This window comes from Podarcis liolepis (genome assembly GCF_965112155.1).
Source record: "Podarcis liolepis genome assembly, chromosome: 2".
NCBI lineage: Eukaryota > Metazoa > Chordata > Lepidosauria > Squamata > Lacertidae > Podarcis > Podarcis liolepis.
Genome location: NC_139555.1, coordinates 127,281,690 through 127,306,148, shown reverse-complemented (window position 1 = coordinate 127,306,148; position 24,459 = coordinate 127,281,690). Strand labels below are relative to the sequence as shown.

Sequence of the window (24,459 nt, the reverse complement as noted above, 5' to 3'; positions counted from 1 at the left end):
ATCCAGACATTGAATATTGCTTTCCTGACAATATGGTTCTTGAAAGCTTTGTGAACCTTTACCTTGTCGTACCACAAGTAAGCATGCCACCCAAAAGCATTATTAAGCCCTTCCAGATCCAGGACATCAGTGTTCTCAATAAGTAGCCAATCTTTCATCCAGCAGAAAGCTGCAGCTTCATAGTATAACCTTAAGTCCGGCAGGGCAAACCCCCCCCTTTTCCTTTGCATCAGTTAATATTTTAAATTTTATTCTGGGCTTTTTGCCCTGCCAGACAAATTTAGAAATATCTCTGCCACTTTCCAAAGCATTCCACTCTGTCCACAATCTGTAGGGTCTGAAACAGAAACAACATCTTTGGCAACACATTCATCTTAATAGCAGCAATTTGGCCCAACAAGGAAAGCTTCAATCTTGACCAGATTTCTAAATCTTTTTTAATTTCTGACCAACACTTTTCATAATTGTCCTTAAATAAATTCAAATTTTTGGCAGTCAAGTTAACCCCTAGATATTTCACCTTTTTAACCACATTTAAATCTGTCTCTCTCTGAAACCTTTCTGATTCCACAGGTGTCAATTTTTTCCCCAAAACCTTAGTTTTTTGCTTATTTAATATAAATCCCGCCAACCGACCAAACTCATGAATCAATTCTAAAACTCTTTTCGTACTAGATTCTGGCTCCTGTAATGTTAAAACCAGATCATCTGCAACAGGTGATTAATAAACATCTAGAGGTCGAAGGGGACAAAATGTGGCCCAAGGGGTGGAGGATTATAGTGCAGCGGATGAAGAACTTCATGATGAATTTCGGATCCTGATTAATATTGGCCAGGTTCATGGAACATAGAGGAGCTCCCTTTCCTATGAGAAACCACTTTTTATAAAACGTAAACCCCACAGTTCAACCGTATTCTAGGATAATGCTGCTTCATTAATGCTTAATTAAGGGTTAGGAAAGGCGGATGATGCATTACCATTATTTAACATTATTTCATCTGTCTTTCCTAGAAACTTGGAACATATGGAGGGCAGGAAAGAATGTACGAGACGTCAAAATAAGAGCAGGTGCTAATTGATGTGTGTAATATTCCTTTGTTCTCTTCCTAGGTTTCCTTTCCCCCCGCTCCTCCCTGTTGAAAGAAGACAATGGAGAAGGCAGTCAAAATTCTGGAGGGCCATGTCCAATGGGAATAACAAAGAAACCATATAAATTCATGGAATGTGAAAAGAGAGAGGAGAAACAATTTGAAAGTATGGAGTGTGGGACGAGTTTCACTGACAGTGGAACACTTGGAAAACATCAACGGACTCACACAGGAGAGAAACCATTTAAATGCATGGAGTGTGGAAAAAGCTTTGGTTGGAGTTCAAACCTTCGTATACATAAACACACTCACACGGGGGAGAAACCATATAAATGTAAGGAGTGTGGAAAGAGCTTCAGTCAGATTGGACACCTTAAAAACCATCAACGAACCCACACAGGGGAAAAACCTTATAAATGTATGGAGTGTGGAAAGAGCTTCACCGATAGTGGAACATTTAGAAAACATCAACGGACTCACGCAGGAGAGAAACCATTCAAATGCATGGAATGTGGAAAGAGCTTCAGTCAGAGTAGAAACCTTAGAATCCATCAACGGATTCACACAGGGGAGAAACCATTTGAATGTTTGGAGTGTGGAAAGAGTTTCAGTACAAAGAGAGGACTGAATATTCATCATAAAACTCACACTGGAGAAAAACCATTTGAATGTATGCTGTGTGATAAGAGCTTCACTGAGAGTAGAAAACTTAGAATCCATCATCGAACTCACACAGGGGAAAAACCATATAAATGTAAGGAGTGTGGAAAGAGATTCAGTCAGACTGGACACCTTAGAAACCATCAACGAACCCACACAGGGGAAAAACCTTATGAATGTATGGAGTGTGGAAAGAGCTTTACCGATAGTGGAACATTTAGAAAACATCAACGGACTCACACAGGGGAGAAACCATTTGAATGTATGGAATGTGGAAAGAGCTTTATTGATGGTACAGCACTTAGAATCCATCAACGGACTCACACAGGGGAAAAACCATTTGAATGTATGGAATGTGGAAAGAGCTTCACTTCTAATGGAGCAGTAAAAAGACATCAATGGACTCACTCAGGGGAAAAACCATTAAAATGCATGGAATGTGGAAAGAGTTTTATTGAGAGAAGAGACCTGAGAACCCATCATCGAACTCACACTGGGGAGAAACCATTTAAATGTAAGGAGTGTGGAAAGAGCTTCAATCGCAGTGGAACACTTAGAAAACATCAACGGACTCACACAGGGGAGAAACCATTTAAATGCATGGAATGTGGAAAGAGCTTTATTGATGGTACAGCACTTAGTATCCATCATCAAACTCACACAGGGGAGAAACCATTTAAATGTAAGGAGTGTGGAAAGGGCTTCACCAATGTTGGAAATGTTAGAAGACATCAACGGACTCACACAGGGGAGAAACCATTTAAATGCATGGAATGTGGAAAGAGCTTTATTGATGGTACAGCACTTAGTATCCATCATCAAACTCACACAGGGGAGAAACCATTTAAATGTAAGGAGTGTGGAAAGGGCTTCACCAATGTTGGAAATGTTAGAAGACATCAACGGACGCACACAGGGGAGAAACCATTTAAATGTAAGGAGCGTGGAAAGGGCTTCACCAATGTTGGAAATGTTAGAAGACATCAACAGACTCACACGGGAGAAACCATTTAAATGTATGGAGAGTTGAAAGAGTTTCTTTCAGAGTGGAACCCTAATTTCACACACAGGAAACTTTGACGACATCAACAGACTCACTCGGGGACAAGCAAATAAATGTATGGAGTGTGGAAAGAGCGTCAATAGAAGTGGAAACCTTAGCAAACATCAGCGAACTCAAAAAGGGAAAACCACTTACATATATGGAGCGTACATAGAGCATAAATCTTAAATGGTTTGAATGGAAGGAGTGTGGGAAGTGTTTCAATTGCTTTATATATAGATAATTTTATTAATACAGTGGTACCTCGGGTTACATACGCTTCAGGTTACAGACTCTGCTAACCCAGAAATAGTGCTTCAGGTTAAGAACTTTGCTTCAGGATGAGAACAGAAACCGTGCTCCAGCGGCGGAGCAGCAGCAGGAGGCCCCATTAGCTAAAGTGGTGCTTCAGGTTAAGAACGGACCTCCGGAACGTATTAAGTACTTAACCTGGGGCACCACTGTATATAATTTTATTTACAAATTGCGTTCAAAAATGGAAGCATTCACCTCTGGGTTCTTGGCGTTTGAAAGCCCCAAACGTTCAACTTCTGAAGCGTTCTACAACCGAGATGTAGAAGCCACCTCTATTTTTAGTATCTATCGAAATTTTATAGTTTATTCTTGGTGTTTTCCCCCTGCCAGAGTAATCATGAAATATCTCTTTGCCATTCGTTAAAGAAGCTTGTATTATTTATTATTGGTATCATTTAGAATAAAAATAGTATCTTAGGTAAAACATTTCTCTTTATGTTTGAAATCCTTCGTAAAAGTGAAAGTTTCATCCTCCCCTATATTTCCAAATGTTTTTAACATTTTTTGATACTCTAACGTAATTGGAATATGTTGTAATTCAGTGTTTTTCAAATAAACCCTTATTTAGTCTCCATCTATGCAATGAACTCTTTTCACCCCTCATTATCATCCATGTTGAGTTTTGATCTGATATAGTTCTTGGCTGGATCTCTACAGTCTTTAATCCTGTAGGCAGTTCCTTCAATATCCAGATCATGTTTCTTCTTCCCGCAGAATCCTTTGAATCAGAAGAACATGTTTACTCTTGTTCTAATGGGGGTCTGAATCTCCAAGCACCTGGGTTGGCAAACTAAGGCTGTGGGCCGGATCAGGCGCAATTGCCTTCTGGATCCGGCCTGCGGACGGTCCGGGAATCGCCGCGTGGATTGCCAGCACGCACGTTCTTTCCCTCTCCCTCACACGGCAGCGCTTTTCTCCTCAGGGACGAGCAATCTTGTCCCACACCGGGTGCCATCAATGGGGGGAGTCGGCTCACCTGCCTGCCTGCCTCAGAAGGGTGGCGCTGGGAAGGGGGTGTGACACTGGCTGCTGCTGCGTTTTCCTCTTGCTCCTCCTCCCTCTCCCTCAGTCCGCCCTTCCTTCCTTTTCTGTGCCCCTTCTCCGTGCCGCTTCCTCACGCGCTTCGTCACCCCCTCCCTCCTTCATTCCTCCCATGGCGTTCAGGCAGTTTGTTGCAGCGGCCGCAGCTGCCGCTTGCGGGTTGGGAAACAGCAGCAGTTGGTGGGTAAAGGCTCCAGCAATGCCCCGGTTCCCCTGCCTCCGTCCGCGACTCCGCCGGGGCTGCTGCTTCTGTCTTCACCGGCCAACGCAGCCTCCTGCCCTGCCCTGGCACCTGGGTGGAGAATCCCAACTGGGCTATTGGGACGACAACTGGGACAGGTAAAGCCAAACATCTTCAGGCCTCTTTGCAGGCGGGCCAAAATCGCTCATTTCCCCCCCAAAATATAGTCCGCTCCCCAACAAGGTCTGAGGGACAGTGGACTGGCCCCCTGCTGAAAAATCTCCTGACCCTGATCTAGTAGATCCATTGTTGTAACCATATCAAAAAAGTATTTGGTATTTTGCCTTCTTTTGAGACACTTTCCCTTAGTGTTCTGTCATAGTCCAGTGATCCTACTCCATTAAATTCACCCGTAATAATTATATTTCTGTCATAAACCTCAGACATACTTTCCTCCAATAGTTGGAAGAAATCTCATGCGAAGAGGGGCTCTGAATCGGAAAGTCCCAGTCCCAAATCTTAATCCTGCCACTAAGATATTATGAGCAAGCCCCACATTCCTCTTTCCACCTGCAATAGGGAGGTTAGAACAACACTTAATACCCTGCAGGGATCATAAGAGCCAGAATTGCTTAAAATTGCAGGGAGAGAGAGAAAAACTGGATTTGAAATGACCAAACCACAAGATGAAAAGTCTCCCTACTAAATGAGGGAAGGGGGAGGCATGGGGGGGGGGGCTTTTGAAGTCTCCCTGCTGGCAAGGGAATTCCAGAGCAAGGGCGCCTCTGTCTGTCTGGATCCCTCACTGCCTCTCAATCCAGTGGGTGGTTTTTGAACGGGGGGGGGGGAGGAGAGGGGCTGGTGTTTGAAGCTGGGCTGGGCTGTTAGGGGGCGTAGCTCAGCAATGCAGCCGTTGCTCTGCATGCAGAAGGACCCCGGCTGAGTGCTTGGCATGCAGAAGGAGGCCCAGAAGGAGATCCTCCCCCGGCCTCCACTTGCCCAGTTGGGGGGCGGGGGCCGGGTCCCCATGGAGCCCCCAGAGCAGGAGGCCAGAGGCAGCGCCGCCCCGTCTCTTTCCCCTCCGGACACAGGGAGGGGCTGCTCTTGGAGATGTAGCTCTAGGGACACGCGCGTCGGAAAAGGAGCCGGAAGTGGCGCCGCGAAACGCGCCGGAAGTGGCCAGGCAGGGAAAGGAGGAGGAGGGGCGTCGCTGAAGAGGCCCCCCCCCCCGTCGCCGCCGCCCTTTCTTTGCGCATAAGGAAAGCGGACTAATCCGGAGCCAGGGAGGCGGAGGACCAAGAGGTAAAGGGGGGGATAGAGGGGGGGGACAAGGGGGGAGGAGGAGGAAGAGACCCCCCCGCAAGGAGAGCGCCCTCCCTGGGGCCCGTCGACAGGGGCCCCGATCCAGGCCCCGACCCAGGGGGGGGGAAGGGGGGACCCAAGACCTGCAGGGATCTACATCTTGCAAGGTCTCCTGGGCAGCAGCAGCACCGCCAGACTCCCCTTTCTCTTTCCTGGGGGGCCGAGAGATGCTCAGCTGCCCTGGCGGGAAGGGGAAGGAGGACCCCAAGCAGGGCTGGGGGTGGGGCTGAGGCCCCCTGGCAGGAATCCCTGGGGTCGCCTGGCTGGGGAAAGGGAGAGAGGGAGTCCAGGGAAGGGTTAATGGAAGGGGAGGAGCCTCGACAGAGACCCCTCCCCTTCCAGCACCACTGACCCCCACCCCCATCACCCAGCTTCCCTGCTGAGGGTGTTGGCTGTCCCAGATCATCTGCATTCACTAGGACTCATCTCCATACTTTGGATTGTCCTGAATACCACCAATTATAGCCTAGCGCAAACCCAAAAGTCCTGCTAGTATGCATCTTGGCTTCCCTGCTGATGAAACTGAGTGTGTGAGGATGGATAATATTTTCATTTATCCGTTTTAGACCCCTAAGTAGTAGCCGTTGCCAGGACATTGTCCTGTTCGCCTCTGTATACTTCCAGCCTTATTTCAGACATTGTGGTAGATTGCAATCAGGGTGGGTTTGATATAAAGCAAATTGATTTCAATCACAATTTACGGTAAATCACTAGTCAGTATGATTCAATTTAAATCAAAAATTTCTGATTTGGTTACACTGTTAGAAATACATAGACAGATAATTATGAAATCATTCTGAGGTTTAATAAGTTAACTGTCTATATTTGGACAACAGTTCTGGTGTAATTTATTGGAAGGAGAAAAATAATCATTTCCTTAATTACAGCTTAAGCAATTTATTTAACTAAAACAATAATATTATAGCATGTTGGTTTTTATTTTTATAAAAAACAGCCAAGCAGACTGAGTTTTAGCACACGTGAAAAACTCAGAACTTGTGGATTTCACCACCTCCACTACCAGCCACCCCTTTGGATTGGCTTCTGCATCCAGGTGCCTATTCTGTACAGTTAAGTGTTAGTGCGGCTGTTGGAACCCAGTGGGATTGGGAAGAGGTTGCCAGCCCTGAAGAGCCTTCAGCGCTTGCCTCAAGTCTGACTTGCACAATTATTACACAAAGACCCCAAGATGTGTGGAGTATTCTGCTCACAAGGTTGCACTTTCATTTTTACTGCTTCACACTTAGCTACTTGTGCAGATCTCTTCCGCTGCAAACCATCTGTTCATTGAACCTCTTAAAACTTAGAATTTAAGGGGTTGATTCTGTAGAATCGTAGAGTTGGAAGAGACTACAAGGGCCATCGAGTCCAACCCCCTGCCAAGCAGGAAACACCATCAGAGCACTCCTGACATATGGTTGTCAAGCCTCTGCTTAAAGACCTCCAAAGAAGGAGACTCCACCACACTCCTTGGCAGAAAATTCCACTGTCGAACAGATCTTACTGTCAGGAAGTTCTTCCTAATGTTTAGGTGGAATCTTCTTTCTTGTAGTTTGGATCCATTGCTCTGTGTCTGCTTCTCTGGAGCAGCGGAAAACAACTTTTCTCCCTCCTCTATATGACATCCTTTTATATATTTGAACATGGCTATCGTATCACCCCTTAACCTCCTCTTCTCCAGGCTAAACATGCCCAGCTCCCTTAGCCGTTCCTCATAAGGCATCGTTTCCAGGCCTTTGACCATTTTGGTTGCCCTCCTCTGGACACGTTCCAGTTTGTCAGTGTCCTCCTTGAACTGTGGTGCCCAGAACTGGACACAGTACTCCAGGTGAGGTCTGACCAGAGCAGAATACAGTGGCACTATTACTTCCCTTGATCTAGATGCTATACTCCTATTGATGCAGCCCAGAATTGCATTGGCTTTTTTAGCTGCCGCGTCACACTGTTGGCTCATGTCAAGTTTGTGGTCAACCAAGACTCCTAGATCCTTTTCACATGTACTGCTCTCAAGCCAAAACCTAGGTCTCCTCCAACAAACGTTTGAGACTAGCTCCCCTAAATCTAAAAGATGGATTAAACTGTGCGCGCCTCTGGGCGCGTGCCGCTGCCCTGCTAGCTCTGATAAGCTCCTCCCACAGCTAATCACCTGCCTCAACAGAAACCCTGTCCCCTCTGACCTTTGCACAGGGAGAACAGCTAATCAGCCACAAAGAAACACACACACACAAGAAAACCTTTTTGCTCCTCCTTCAGCTGCTGCCCTGCAAGCTGTATGTATAAATTTGCAAAGGAACAATGGGATTAAGGTTTCCCCTCAACTCTGTATGTTTATTTTATAACATTTTTCCTGTGAAGAAAAGGCATGTAATCTCACAGACACAAATTCACACTTTTGAGAATGGCAAAAACAAGCATCTGTGACAATATCTTCTCATTAGAAAAACTTCCCCAAATAATCTTACAGAATTACCCCACCTTCCGCAGAAGCCGCACACCCTTTAAAGAGCACGCCGCTCTTGGGGGCTTTTGCAGGAGGTGGGGAATACTCCCAGAGCTTGTCGGGGCTGGTGGGGGAAGCCCGGGATGAAGGCTCGCTGCTGCCCTGCGGAGGCTACCCTGCGGAGGCTACCTGCAGGCTACCCCAGAAGCCAGAACAGCTATAGAGAGTGCTGCGCAGTGCTCCCTCTAGCTGTTTTCGCTTCTGCCTTAGTGGCGCAAAGCCTCCGCAGGGCACCGGGGAGCTCTGCTCAGCGCTCCCTTTAAATAATATTTTTTTTCTTGAATTCCCCCTCTAGAAACTAGGTGCGCCTTATGATCAGGTGTGCCTTATGGCGCGAAAAATACTGTAGGTAGGAGAAAATAACAGAAGCCACCCAGAGTATATGGAGAAGCAAAGCGGCTAGTAAGCCTGATCTTTATTGCAACAGTGTCCCCCCCTCACCACAACCAGGAGGGATTTGTGAAAGGCCTTATATAGTCTTTTAAAATTGCCCACCCAAGACCACCACCCCCCAAATATACAGAAGGAGACTGTCTACAGCAGGAATAGATCACAGGAGGCGGTCTACAGCCGAAAACCTGTCCTCAAGGATACCTGTTAATGGTCACTAACTGCATTACCTGGGCAGCCTGGCCATTCTTTTGTGATGGTAAATACTTTAGTTCCTGAATCCAGGTCACAGGCTCACCCTGTTCATCCCTCCTTAAGGCAGTATTTGTAAGCACAAAGACAATGGGAAGGCTTCCATTTGCCTCCCTTGCTGCAAAGGAATATTTGAGTATATTTCTGAGCACAATTCAAAGTGTTGGTGCTGACATTTCAAGCCCTAAACGGCCTCAGTTCTGTATACCTGAAGGAGCGTCTCCACCTCCATCGTTCAACTTGGACACTGAAATCCAGCGCCGAGGGCCTTCTGGCGGTTCCCTCATTGCGAGAAGTGAGGTTACAGAGGACCAGACAGAGGGCCTTCTGGGTAGTGGCACTTGCCCTGTGGAATGCCCTCCCATCAGATGTCAAGGAAATAAGCAGCTATCTTATTTTTAAAGACATCTAAAGGCAGCCCTGTTTAGGGAAGTTCTTAATATTTAATGCTGTATTGTTTTTAACACTTGATTCCCCAGAGTGGCTGGGGAAACTCAGCCAGATAGCCAGGGTATAAATAATAAATTATTATTATTATTATTATTATTATGGCATTGGGAGAGTTAAAATGATTTCAGGATGGTTTTCCTGTAATTTTTCAGACATGCGGTTTGTATACTTACTGTGAGGAATGTGTGTGGTTGCTCACGAAGTAAACAGCCAGGACTCCGTCGGCTTTACGAAAGTCGGCTTTCTTAAAGTCAAGAAATTGAGTCCTAGTATGCTTGACTGCTCCTTTCCGCTGTATAGTAAACTTCAGAAGAGCATGATCACTCGCGCCTAATGATCCTTCCACTTCTACCCCACTAACCAGTTACAGATAGGTAGCCGTGTTGGTCTGCCATAGTCAAAATAAAAACGAAAGCTCATACCAAGAACTAACTCAGTTGGTCTTTAAGGTGCTACTGGAAGGAATTTTTTTATTCCCACTAACCAGGTCATCAATATTGGTTAGGACCAGATCTAAAATGGCTGTTTCTCTTGTACATACGCTTCAGGTTACAGACTCCGCTAACCCAGGATGAGAACAGAAATTGTGGTCCAGAGGCGCGGCAGCAGCAGGAGGCCCCATTATGTTAAGAACACTTTCTTAACCACCGGAACGAATTGAGTACTTAACCCGAGGTACCACTGTACTGCAGTTTCAGTTACAGTGGTGCCCCGCAAGATGAATGCCTCGCAGGACGGAAAACTCGCTAGACGAAAGAGTTTTCCGTTTTGGAGGTGCTTCGCAAAACGAATTTCCAATGGGCTTGCTTCGCAAGACGACAATGTCTTGCGAGTTCCTGCTGGGTTTTTTCCCTCCCCCCCCCTTTTTCTAAGCCGCTAAGCCGCTTATCAGCTGATCCGATCAGCAGATAAGCCGCTAATAGCGCTAATCCGCTAATCCTTCAATGGGCTTGCTTCGCAAGACGAAAAACTGCTAGATGAAGAGAATCACAGAACGGATTCTTTTCGTCTTGCGAGGCACCACTGTATTGTTATTTTTATTTATTTATTTAATCTATTAGTTGCTTTCTCTTGCCCAGGGCAGCCCAAAGGGACTTACAACCTGTTGTTGTTGTTGTTGTTGTTGTTGTTGTTGTTGTTGTTATGTTCCACGGTGACACTCCAAGGCCTTCTTTGTCGTGTTTCCTGTATTTTGGGGGAAGAGAGAAGGCTGTTCTCGGGGCCTGCTCCCCCACTAGGGAAACTGAGGCAGCCCCTTTAGGCAGGAGATGAAGGGAGGGGCAAGGAGGGGAGGGAGCGGAGTCCCAGTTGGCCAGCCCTGATTTAACCCTCTATCCTCTCATCCAGTGGAAGGTGCTGTCCCATTGCCAGTGTCCCAGACACAATGCAGCCGCCTTGGGAAGTCAGTGGTGCCGGATGATTTGGGAATGTGTGCAGTTGGTTGGACTGTATCAGGAAGATGTTGGAGATCACGGAGGAAGGAGGAAACGAAATACAGATATTCAGCGTTTTCAGGGGAGGGGGAAGAAGGAGAAAGTTTGTCCCACCAGATAAGACTCCCATCCTCCCTGGCCATGGGCCATCCTTGCTTGGGCAGGTGGTACTTTGAGTCCAACCACACCTGGAGGGCAGGAGGTGCCTCAACTCAGCATAGACGGTTCCTCTAGGGCTCAGTGTTACTTGGGAGTTGGTGAAATTGGATCTTAAGGGTTCTTGAGACATTTCCAAGGGATTGTGATTGGTATCCAGACCCTAACACTATAAAGCCAAGGTGTCCCCACTGAGCAGTATATCAAGCCTGCTGCCCCCCGGGGAAGACCTTCTGAAGGAAATGCTTTGTCTCCAAAGTTGCTTCCTTCCTTTCTCCGCTGCTGCTGCCCACACTAAAGGAATGTCTGGATGAAATCCCAGGGATTTTCTGGCTCCTATGTCCAGTTGATATTCGAGAAAAAAGTGTGGCTAAGATTCTGAGTCACAATCGTGGCTGAGAAATACAGCCAGGGAATATGAAACTGATTTGAAAATTGGTTTCTTCTTTACACATTGTTGTTGTTGTTGTTGTTATGAAACTGATTTGAAAATTGGTTTCTTCTTTACACATTGTTGTTGTTGTTGTTGTTATGAAACTGATTTGAAAATTGGTTTCTTCTTTACACATTGTTGTTGTTGTTGTTGTTGTTGTTGTTGTTGTTGTTATCATGTTACATTCAGGTGGACACACCACTGGTTTCATCTTCTTTCTATTCTTTTCCACACTCAGTGTTATTCACCTTTAATACTCATCTTTTTCAGTGTCACACATATTTTTATCTTTTGATCTTCATATGAAGAGAGGTATAACAATTTAATAAATAATTCCCAGTTGGAGCAGAGCTAGAATATCCAGAAGCCCTTGGCCACCCAGGGCAAAGGAGGAAGAACGGTGAGAGAGGCCTGGACAGGGAATCTCCGCTAAGAAAAGCCAGTGTCAGGAGGCAGGTGCGAGACCTGGCGGCATATAATTATTTTATATTTATTACTTTTCCAACAATTTAAACACTACAAAAACAATACAATACAAAAACACTACATAACATTGACACATTAAACTAGCAAAACAAAACAAAAACAATCAAACAAATCAAACAATTTCATTTTCCCATCTTTCATTCACTTATTTCCCCGACCTCCTCACACCTCCCTTTTTGTATTCCACTTCTGTTAATTGTTTCAGCAATTCCTTTCCATTTTCCTCTGTTTTCTATCCTATAATTATCTTAACACATTCTAACCTTATTTTTTTCCTTTGATACTCTATTTATTTATACTTAATTCCTTATAACATTTCTACTAAAGCCATATAACTTCATTCCAACATTTTTCTAACATTAATTTTACAGTATTTCTGTAAATAGTCTTTAAACTTTTTCCATGGTGGGCATGTCCACCAAAGGTGAAAGAATGTACCTTCAGTCTCATTACATTTCCAACATTTATTGTCGGGCAAATGATAAATTTTTGCAAGCTTGACTGGTGTCATGTACCACCTATAAATCATTTTCATTAAATTATCTCTTAGGGCATTAAATGCCGTGAATTTCATACCTGTGGTCCATAACTGTTCCCAGTCAGCCATCATTATGTTATGTCCAACATCTTGTGCCCATTTAATCATAGCTGATTTCACCGTTTCATCCTGAGTGCTCCATTTCAACACAAGTTATACATTCTTGACAACTTCTTAATTTTTGGATCTAACAATTCTGTTTCCAATTTTGATTTTTCCACCTGGAAACCAACTTTTTTGTCCAAATTGTATGCCTCCATTATTTGATAATAATGGAGCCAATCTCGCACTTTATTTTTCAATTTTTCAAAGCTCTGTAATTTTATTCTGTCTCCATCTTGTTCCAGAATTTCCCAATATTTCGGCCATTTGGCCTCCATTTTGAGTTTTTTCTGTGCCTTCGCTTCCATTGGTGACAACCATCTTGGGGTTTTCTTTTCTAGCAAATCTTTATATCTTGTCAAACATTAAACAATACTTTTCTAACAATATGATTTTTAATCGCTTTATGTACTTTTACCTTATCGTACCACAAATATGCATGCCAACCAAATGCATTATTGAAACCTAGATCCAACACGTCAGTGTTTTCAAGAAGCAGCCATTCTCTCAGCCAGCAAAAAGCAGCTGATTCATAATAAAGTTTAAGGTCTGGCAGGGCAAATCCACCTCTTTCTTTAGCATCAGTTAATATCTTAAATTTTATTCGAGGCTTCTTGCCCTGCCAAACAAATCTGGAAATATCTTTCTGCCACTTCTTGAAACAATCCATCTTATCCAAATTTTGTAATGTTTGAAACAAAACCAACATCCTTGGCAGCACATTCATTTTTATCACAGCAATTCGGCCTAACAATGATAACTTCAAATTTGTCCATATTTCTAAATCCTTTTTCACTTCAATCCAACATTTTTCATAATTATCCTTAAATAAATTCACATTTTTGGCAGTCATGTTAACCCCTAAATATTTCACTTTCTTAACCAGTGTTAGTCCTGTCTCCTCCTGAAACTTCTCTCTCTCATTCACAGTTAAGTTTTTCTCCAAAAGCTTGGTTTTTGTCTTATTCAGCTTAAAACCTGCTACCTGTCCAAATTCTTGAATCAGTTCCAATACCCTTTTAGTACTAGATTCTGGCTCCTGTAAGGTCAATACTAAATCATCAGCAAATGCTTTCAGTTTGTACTGTTTAGCTCCCACTTGTATACCTTTAACCTCTTGGACCTTTCTTATCACGTTTAACAACACCTCAAGGACCAATATAAAGAGCAATGGAGAAATTGGGCAGCCTTGCCGTGTCCCTTTCTCAATCTTAAACTCTTCTGTCACTACATTGTTCACAATTAATTTTGCCTTTTGTTCTGAATAAATTGCACCTATACCATTTTCAAACCCTTGACCTACCCCCATCCCCTGTAAATTCTTCATAAAACTCCAAGAAATATTGTCAAAGCTACAATATCTAGAAGCCCTTGGCTACCCAGGGCAAAGGAGGAAGAACAGTGAGAGAGGCCTGGACAGGGAATGTCCGCTAAGATAGGCCAGTGTCAGGAGGCGGGTGCGAGACCTGGCAGCATATAATTATTATAAATCATAATAGGGGTGGGTGTCTCAATCTGGCCTTCCCAGCAGTCAGGCTCCAGCTGCTTTCCTTCTGCATCTCTATTCTCTCCATTCAAGAATGCAAGGCTGAGAGATGGAGGTCCAACCCCAAGAACATTCTCCAACTGAGCACTCCTTCAACCGACCACAAGCACCAAGCCTTCTCACTAGACTTACGTATGGGTCTCCCAAAATGGTCAGTATGGACCTCCTGAGGCCAAAGGGAATGTGCAGGTGATGAATAAAGATCTAGAGGTCGAAGGGGATGAAATGTGGCCCAAGGGGGGGCGGAGGATAATACTGCAGAGGATGAAGAACTTCATGATGATCTTTGGACCTGATGAATATTGGCCAGGTTCATGGAACATAGAGCAGCTCCCTTTCCTGTGAGAAACCACTTTTTATAAAACGTAAACCCCACAGTTCAACCGTATTCTAAGATAATGCTGCTTCATTAATGCTTAATTAAGGGTTAGGAAAGTCTGATGATGCATTACCATTATTTAACATTATTTCATCTGTCTTTCCTAAAAATTTGGAACATATGGAGGACAGGAAAGAATGTACGAGACGTCAAAATAAGAGCAGGTGCTAATTGATGTGTGTAATATTCCTTTGTTCTCTTCCTAGATTTCCTTTCCCCCTGCTCCTCCCTGTTGAAAGAAGACAATGGAGAAGGCAGTCAAAATTCTGGAGGGCCATGTCCAATGGGAATAACAAAGAAACCATATAAATTCATGGAATGTGAAAAGAGAGAGGAGAAACAATTTGAAAGTATGGAGTGTGGGACGAGTTTCACTGACAGTGGAACACTTGGAAAACATCAACGGACTCACACAGGAGAGAAACCATTTAAATGCATGGAGTGTGGAAAAAGCTTTGGTTGGAGTTCAAACCTTCGTATACATAAACACACTCACACGGGGGAGAAACCATATAAATGTAAGGAGTGTGGAAAGAGCTTCAGTCAGATTGGACACCTTAAAAACCATCAACGAACCCACACAGGGGAAAAACCATATAAATGTATGGAGTGTGGAAAGAGCTTCACTGATAGTGGAACATTTAGAAAACATCAACGGACTCACACAGGAGAGAAACCATTTGAATGTATGGAATGTGGAAAGAGCTTTATTGATGGTACAGCACTTAGAATCCATCAACGGATTCACACAGGGGAGAAACCATTTAAATGTTTGGAGTGTGGAAAGAGTTTCAGTACGAATAGAAGACTGAATATTCATCATAAAACTCACACTGTGGAAAACCTATTTAAATGTATGCTGTGTGATAAGAGCTTCACTGAGAGTAGAAAACTTAGAATCCATCATCGAACTCACACAGGGGAAAAACCATATACATGTATGGATTGTGGAAAGAGATTCCGTCACAGTGAAACACTGAGAAAACATCAATGGACTCACACAGGGGAAAAACCATATAAATGTATGGATTGTGGAAAGAGCTTCACCGATAGTGGAACATTTAGAAAACATCAACGGACTCACACAGGGGAGAAACCATTTAAATGCATGGAATGTGGAAAGAGCTTTATTGATGGTACAGCACTTAGTATCCATCATCAAACTCACACGGGGGGAAAACCATTTGAATGCATGGAGTGTGGAAAGAGCTTCACTTGTAGTGGAACACTTAGAATCCATCAACGGACTCACACAGGGGAGAAACCATTTGAATGTAAGGAGTGTGGAAAGGGCTTCACTTCTAGTGGATCAGTAAGAAGACATCAATGGACTCACTCAGAGGAAAAACCATTTAAATGTATGGAATGTGGAAAGAGTTTTATTGAGAGGAGAGAGCTGAGAACCCATTATCAAACTCACACTGGGGAGAAACCATTTAAATGCAGCGAGTGCGGAAAGAGCTTCAGTCGCAGTGGAAAACTTAGAGAACATAAATGGAATCACACAGGGGAGAAACCATTTAAATGTAAGGAGTGTGGAAAGGGCTTCACCAATGTTGGAAATGTTAGAAGACATCAACGGACTCACACAGGGGAGAAACCATTTAAATGCATGGAATGTGGAAAGAGCTTTATTGATGGTACAGCACTTAGTATCCATCATCAAACTCACACAGGGTAGAAACCATTTAAATGTAAGGAGTGTGGAAAGGGCTTCATCAATGTTAGAAATGCTAGAAGACATCAACGGACTCACACAGGGGAGAAACCATTTAAATGTATGGAGAGTTGAAAGAGTTTCTTTCAGAGTGGAACCCTAATTTCACACACAGGAAACTTAGACGACATCAACAGACTCACTCGGGGACAAGCAAATAAATGTATGGAGTGTGGAAAGAGCGTCAATAGAAGTGGAAACCTTAGCAAACATCAGCGAACTCAAAAAGGGAAAACCACTTACATATATGGAGCGTACATAGAGCTTCAGTCCTGATGTTCTTACAAACCATCAATGGAATCGCAAGGAGGAAAAGCTTTAAGAGTTGAAACCCTACAATCCACAAACTGAAAAATCTAAAATGGTTTGAATGGAAGGAGTGTGGTGCTGGGATGGATGCTGGGATGTTTTTGCCTCTACGCATGGGTCTGGGAATGTTCTGATCAGTTCACATTGAGTTCAGTACCCTGACCTGTTCTTAACGCATTGTTGACCACATCTACGGAACGCGATTGTTATGTTCTTTCATGTCATGCAAAATCAATCATTAGTAATAGTTTAAGTCTTGATACTCAATCACTAGTTAATAGTTTAATAAGGAGGTTTCACGCCTGTCCAATTCTGTGTTCCCTTTCCACCCTTTAATCTATTGATGATTAATACCTATATTCAACCCTTGCATTGTATTCATGTTAACCAATCAGCAACAAGCACATATGTGGAAATGCTGTAATATTCAATAAAAGGGACTCTCCGAGACATGGTCGAGAGATGCCTCCTGTATGACAGCTTGCCATTCGTCTGTCGCTTATTTCAACCCAACAGTGTGGGGAGTGTTTCAATTGCTTTATATATAGATAATTATATTAATACAGTGGTACCTCGTGTTACATACGCTTCAGGTTACAGACTCTGCTAACCCAGAAATAGTGCTTCAGGTTAAGAACTTTGCTTCAGGATGAGAACAGAAACCGTGCTCCAGCGGCGGAGCAGCAGCAGGAGGCCCCATTAGCTAAAGTGGTGCTTCAGGTTAAGAACGGACCTCCGGAACGAATTAAGTACTTAACCTGAGGCACCACTGTATATAATTTTATTTACAAATTGCGTTCAAAAATGGAAGCATTCACCTCTGGGTTCTTGGCGTTTGAAAGCCCCAAACGTTCAACTTCTGAAGCGTTCAACAACCGAGATTCCACTGAGTATCCAGCAATAGTGTGTTGTCCAACGATATCCATTCTTTTAACCAACACAAAGAGGCTGCCTCGTAGTAGAAAATCTAGCAGGGCGAAGCCACCTCTATTTTTAGTATCTATCAAAATTTTATAGTTTATTCTTGGTGTTTTCCCCCTGCCAGAGTAATCATGAAATATCTCTTTGCCATTAGTTAAAGAAGCTTGTATTATTTATTATTGGTATCATTTAGAATAAAAACAGTATCTTAGGTAAAACATTTCTCTTTTTGGTTGAAATCCTTCGTAAAAGTGAAAGTTTCATCCTCCCCTATATTTCCAAATGTTTTTAACATTTTTTGATACTCTAACGTAATTGGAATATGTTGTAATTCAGTGTTTTTCAAATAAACCCTTATTTAGTCTCCATCTATGCAATGAACTCTTTTCACCCCTCATTATCATCCATGTTGAGTTTTGATCTGATACAGTTCTTGGCTGGATCTCTACAGTCTTTAATCCTGTAGGCAGTTCCTTCAATATCCAGATCATGTTTCTTCTTCCCGCAGAATCCTTTGAATCAGAAGAACATGTTTACTCTTGTTCTAATGGGGGTCTGAATCTCCAAGCATCTGGGTTGGCAAACTAAGGCCTGTGGGCCGGATCAGGCGCAATTGCCTTCTAGATCCGGCCTGCGGACGGTCCAGGAATCACCGCGTGGATTGCCAGCACACACGTTCTTTCCCTCTCCCTCACCCGGCGGCACTTTTCTCCTCAGGGACGAGCAATCTTGTCCCACAACGGGTGCCATCAACGGGGGGAGTCGGCTCACCCGCCTGCCTGCCTCAGAAGGGTGGCGCTGTGAAGGGGGTGTGACACTGGCTGCTGGCTGCTGCTGCGTTTTCCTCTTGCTCCTCCTCCCTCTCCCTCAGTCCGCCCTTCCTTCCTTTTCTGTGCCCCTTCTCCGTGCCACTTCCTCACACGCTTTCTTCGTCACCCCCTCCCTCCTTCATTCCTCCCATGGCGTTCAGGCGGTTTGTTGCAGCGGCCGCAGCTGCCGCTTGCGGGTTGGGAAGCAGCAGCAGTTGGTGGGTAAAAGCTCCAGCAACGCCTCGGTTCCCCTGCCTCCGTCCGCGGCTCCGCCAGGGCTGCTGCTTTTGTCTTCACCAGCCAACGCAGCCTCCTGCCCTGCCCTGGCACCTGGCTGGAGAAGCCCAACGGGGGCTATTGGGACGACAACTGGGACAGGTAAAGCCAAACATCTTCAGGCCTCTTTGTGGGCGGGTCAAAATCGCTCATTTCCCCCCAAAATATAGTCCGGCCCCCAACAAGGTCTGAGGGACAGTGGACTGGCCCCCTGCTGAAAAAGTCTGCTGACCCCTGATCTAGTAGATCCATTGTTGTAACCATATCAAAAAAGTATTTGGTATTTTGCCTTCTTCTGAGATACTTTCCCTCAGTGTTCTGTCATAGTCCAGTGATCCTACTAAATTCACCCATAATAATTATATTTCTGTCATAAACCTCAGACATACTTTCCTCCAATAGTTGGAAGAAATCTCATGCGAAAAGTGGCTCTGAATCTGAAAGTCCCAGTCCCAAATCTTAATCCTGCCACCCTAAGATATTATAAGCAGGCCCCACATTCCTCTTTCCACCTGCAATAGGGAGGTTAGAACAACACTTAATAGCCTGCAGGGATCCTAAGAGCCAGAATTGCTTAAAATTGCAGGGAGAGAGAGAAAAACTGGATTTGAAATGACCAAACCACAAGATGAAAAGTCTCCCTACTAAATGAGGGAAGGGGGAGGCATGGGGGGAGGCTTTTGAAGCCTCGACAGAGACCCCTCCCCTTCCAGCAACCCTGGCCCCCCTTCTCCCCCCCTTCCCTAATGACACTACCAGGTTATCTTATTTACTAGGACTCATCTCCATACTTTGGATTGTCCTGAATACCACCATTTACTAGCCTAGCGCAAACCCAAAAGTCCTGCTAGTATGCATCTTGGCTTCCCTGCAGATGAAACTGAGTGTGTGAGGATTGATAATATTGTCATTTATCCGTTTCAGACCCCTAAGTAGTAGCCGTTGCCAGGACATTGTCCTGTTTGCCTCTGTATACTTCCAGCCTTATTTCAGACATTGTGGTAGATTGCAATCAGGGTGGGTTTGATATAAATCAAATTCATTTCAATCACAATTTACGGTAAATTACTAGTCAGTATGATTCTGTTTAAATCAAAAATTTCTGATTTGGTTACACTATTAGAAATACATAGACAGATAATTATGAAATCATTCTGAGGTTTAATAAGTTTACTGTCCATATTTGGACAACATTTCTGCTGTAATTTATTGGAAGGAGAAAAATAATTTATTTAACTAAAACAATAATATTATAGCATGTTGGTAAAAATGTTTTTTTAATAAAAAACAACAACCAAGCAGGCTGAGTTTTAGCACACATGAAAAACTCAGAACTTGTGGATTTCACCACCTCCACTACCAGCCACCCCTTTGGATTGGCTTCTGCATTCAGGTGCCTATTCTGTACAGTTAAGTGTTAGTGCGGCTGTTGGAACCCAGTGGGATTGGGAAGAGGTTGCCAGCCCTGAAGAGCCTTCAGCGCTTGCCTCAAGTCTGACTTGCACAATCATTACACAAAAACCCCAAGATGTGTGGAGTGTTCTGCTCACAATAATTGGGGTTGGTGTCTCAATCTGGCCTTCCCAGCGGTGAGGCTCCAGCTGCTTTCCTTCTGCATCTCCAGCTCTCTCCATTCAAGAATGCAAGGCTGAGAGATGGAGGTCCAACCCCAAGAACATTCTCCAACTGAGCGCTCCTTCAACCGACCACAAGCACCAAGCCTTGTCACTAGACTTATATATGGGTCTCCCAAAATGGTCACTATGCACCTCCTGAGGCCAAAGGGACTGTGCAGGTGATGAATAAAGATCTAGAGGTCGAAGGGGACAAGATGTGGCCCAGGGGGTGGAGGATTATAGTGCAGAGGATGAAGAACTTCATGATGAACTTAGGACCCTGATGAATATTGGCCAGGTTCATGGAACATAGAGCAGCTCCCTTTCCTGTGAGAAACCACTTTTTATAAAACGTAAACCCCACAGTGCAACCGTATTCTTGTTGGATTCTCGCCCGCCCAGGAGCATTGCCAGCCTCCCGAAGCACTCTGGGGCGATTAATCCGGTGGTGATCCTCTGGCTGCCATCCCGGAATCCTCCTTCAGTCCAGAGAGACCAATCATTAGGCGACTTGTCTCTTCTGAGAAAAGCACACCAATTTCCCCATCAGAAGAAAAGGCAGTTCTGTAGACTCAGGCTACTGTATTAAACTGCATCCAAAAAATACACACATGACTGCACGTCCTGAGCTCTCCAGCTTAGAGTTCTCTGACTCATCACTACTCCAGTCCAGGAGTGGAAGGAGTACCTGTAACTCCACCTCGGTTACAGTCAGGACCGTTTGGGAACTGACTCTTGACTTCCTTTCTCACGCTGAAAGACATCACCTGATGTAAACAGCTCTTGCTGTTTGCTGGCAGGTTGGCAGCTGGTGGGAACTGAAATCCCAACAATCGTAAGATAATGATGCTTCATTAACAATACTGAAAGGTTATAAACGGCTGATGATACATGACCATTATTTTACATTATTTCATTTGCCTTTCCTAAAAATTGGGAACACATGGAGGACAGGAGAGAATGTACAAGACGTTAAAATAAGAGCAGGTGCTAATTGATGTGTGTAATAGTCCTTTGTTCTCTTCCTAGAAAACAAAAAGGATTTTCGCTCTACCCCTCCCCATCGAAAGAAGACAATAGAGAAGGCAATCAGAATCCTGGTGGGCCATGTCTGATGGGAATAACGAAGAAACCATATAAATTCATGGAATGTGAAAAGAGAGGAGAAACAATTTGAAAGTATGGAGTGTGGAAGGAGCTTCACTGACAGTGGAAACCTTAGAAAACACCAGTGGTCTCACTCAGGGGAGAAACCATTTAATTGCATGGAGTGTGGAAAGAGATTCACTACTAGCAGAAGCCTTAGAATTCATCTATGGACTCACACAGGGGAGAAACCATTTAATTGCATGGAAAGAGCTTCACTGTCAGTGGAAACCTAAAACTACATCAACGGATTCACACAGGAGAGAAACCATTTAATTGCATGGAATGTGGAAAGAGCTTCACTACCAGTGGAATGGTTAGAATTCATCAACGGACTCACACAGGTGAGAAACCATTTAAATGTATGGAGTGTGGAAAGAGCTTCAGTCGGAGTGGAACACTAATAAGACATCAACAGAGTCACACAGAAGAGAAACCATTTGAATGCATCGAGTGTGGGAAGAGCTTCAGTCAGAGTGCAGTCCTTACAAACCACCATCATATTCACACAGGAGAGAAACCATTTGAATGCATCGAGTGTGGGAAGAGCTTCAGTCAGAGTGCAGTCCTTACAAACCACCATCATATTCACATGGGAGAGAAACCATTTAAATGTATGGAGTGTGGAAAGAGCTTCAGTCGGAGTGGCCACCTTACAAACCATCATCTGATTCACACCAGGAAGAAACCATTTCAATGCATGGAGTGTGGAAAGAGCTTCAGTCAAAGTGGAACACTAAGAGGACATCAACGGACTCACACAGGAGAGAAACCATTTAATTGCATGGAGTGTGGAAAGAGCTTCAGTCAGAGTGGAAACCTTAGAAGACATCAACAGACTCACTCGGGGACAAGCAAATTGTTGGAATTCAAGCCTCTATCGGGAGAAGCTGGCAACCCTCCCAGGCACCCGGCTTGAGTTCCGATGACCTCCCTGGCTGCATTCCCCAGCAAACTCAGGCTAGGTCTCTATAGGCGACCCTTTCCAGCGTGGGAAGAGCACATCCACTTTTTCCTGCTCCCCCGGCAGGGAAAAGAGATAGTCAGAAACATTTATTTACATTGTTTATTTCTGACTGTTCAGCATTACAGAAAACATGTCTGCACTCTTCAAACATCGGCAAACAAGTGAGTTTGCTGTACAATCACAAGAGGAAGGTCTCAAATTACACTCTGAGCAAATTCCGGTGAACTGCCCTGTGAGCTGACTGGAACGCTGTTTCCCACAGTCATCCAAATCACATGATGTCAACAAGCTGGATGCCTGCAGCTGCGATGAGCTCATATTCTGACAGAAATAAATGTATGGAGTGTGGAAAGAGCTTCAATAGAAGTGGAAACCTTAGCAAACACCAGCAAACTCAAAAAGGGAAAACCACTTACTTATATGGAGTGTAGATAACGCTTCAATCCTTATGTTCGTACAAAACATCAATGGTCTCACAAGGAGGAGAAGCTTTAAGAGTTGAAACCGAACAATCTACCAACAAACTGAAAAGGCAGAAATGGTTTGGATGGAAGGAGTGTGCAGGAAGTGCTTCTGTTACTTTATATGTATGTAGTTTTATATATCATTTATTTTTATATAAATTTTGTTTACAAATTGGTACATACTTTCCAGATTCATTTCACATTTGACTTCCTCTCCATGGTTTCCCCATAGAATTTTTAAATTGCTGCGTATTTCCGATATTTACACCTTACCTTTTCCACACTCTTCTCCAACAAGTATTCAACTGTTGTTTTTCATTCAGCTCCTACCTGTGTCTGTACATGTTTACAATAATTATTTAAATATTCAATAAAAGGTTACTACTCCTCCTTAAAATCTGCCTTGATCTCTTATTTTCTTAGTTAAATTTGCCAATTAGGCATACTCCATCACTTTAAACTGCCGCTCTCTTGATCAAGTGTAGCTATCTCTTGATTTTGCCATTTTTGTGCATAAAGTACTCTCGCTGTTGTTGTTCATCTGTCTTCTTTGAACATCTAACCCAGTTATCCCTAAAAGAAATGCTTCATGGTTTCTATAGGAGCGTCACCTTAAGTAATTTCCCCCCTCGTTATAATTCATCTCCCAAAAGCACCTAACCGCTTTACATGTCCAGGACATATGGGGGAAAGTACCTTCTGCTTCTTTACATTTCCAACATATATACCTGACTCCAGCTTACTTAGTGTCGGATACTTTCTATAAATCATTTTCATAACATTTTCTCTCAAAGCCTAACACACTGTGAATTCTACATTCGATTTCCTCAGTTTTTCTCATGCCTCCATCTCTAGAATAATGGATCATAGATTTAACCATTTTGTCTTTAGTTCACCATTCTAAGAGCATCTTACAATCTTGGAAATGATTTCCCCTCGTTCTCTAGTAACTCTTCGTCAAAGTGAGAACTTTACTTAATAACCCCACACTTCTCATCTTGTTTTAAGACTTCAGTCACTGGATAGCATTGCAACCATTGAGTGTCCTGATCTTTAATATCCTCTAACTTCTTCAACATTACCCCCTCTTCTGTTCAGCTTTTTCTGTGAGATTGCTTCTATGGATGAAAGCCACAAAGGTGTTTTCCGTTCCAACAAATCTTTATACATTTCCCAAGCTCTTTATTAATTCTACCTAATTACATAATTACAAAAAAAAGTATTTGGTACTTTGCCTTCTTTTGAGATACCTTTCCTCAGTGTTCTATCTTAGTTCCATGATACTACTCCATTACAATCACCCATAATAATTATATTTCCGTCATAAACCTCAGACATACTTTTCTCCAATAGTTGGAAGAAATTTTTCTTTTTTCCTCATTAGGTGCATCAATTCCTACCAATAATTTTTTTTCTCCTTCTACCATCACTTTCGCTGCAATAATTCTTCACCTCTAAAGATTTGTTTAGAGTCCAGTTTGGAATTCATATATAGTACCACCCCTCTTTTCTTTGTTTTATATGAATTCCTGTCCTAGTCCTTTATTTACCAATAATCATTTTTGTTGTTGTTTCCTTGTGAAAATATGTGTAATTTTATTTCATTTGGTTTTGTTGTTCAAACCATTCACATTCAATGAAAACAATTTTAAATCTATCATTGAATCCTTTAAACAGTTTTAAGTCCCCTTTCCCCTTATCAGCTATCTTCCTCCTCCAGCTCTTCTATTGATGTATCTCCCAGCTCTTTTTTATATTTCCTCTAGAATGCCTCTGTTTTTATTGGCCCTTGCCATCTTTGTTTCTTCCCTATGTACATAAAAGAATTCTCTTCCGGGAATTCACAACTAGAGGAAATTGAATTCTTCTGGAGAGTATC

General features: G+C 43.5%; 2 protein-coding genes across 4 annotated transcripts in view; both read left to right on the top strand.

Annotated features, from left to right (window-relative positions):
- LOC310701446 (uncharacterized protein) overlaps positions 1-3,906 on the top strand; it is a 55,882-nt gene extending 51,976 nt beyond the window's left edge. For all 3 annotated transcript variants that reach the window (XM_083492288.1, XM_083492286.1, XM_083492287.1), the window contains exon 2: positions 1,112-3,906. In XM_083492288.1, the coding sequence (XP_083348414.1) occupies positions 1,189-2,763 (1,575 nt within the window). In that variant the 5' untranslated portion in view covers positions 1,112-1,188 and the 3' untranslated portion in view covers positions 2,764-3,906. The remainder of the gene's footprint in view (positions 1-1,111) is intronic.
- Positions 1-24,459, top strand: part of LOC310699314 (uncharacterized protein) — a gene marked incomplete at its 5' end in the record, with an annotated part of 338,944 nt that overhangs the window by 243,784 nt on the left and 70,701 nt on the right. The window contains one exon of the mRNA XM_083486960.1: positions 15,661-15,804. The remainder of the gene's footprint in view (positions 1-15,660; positions 15,805-24,459) is intronic.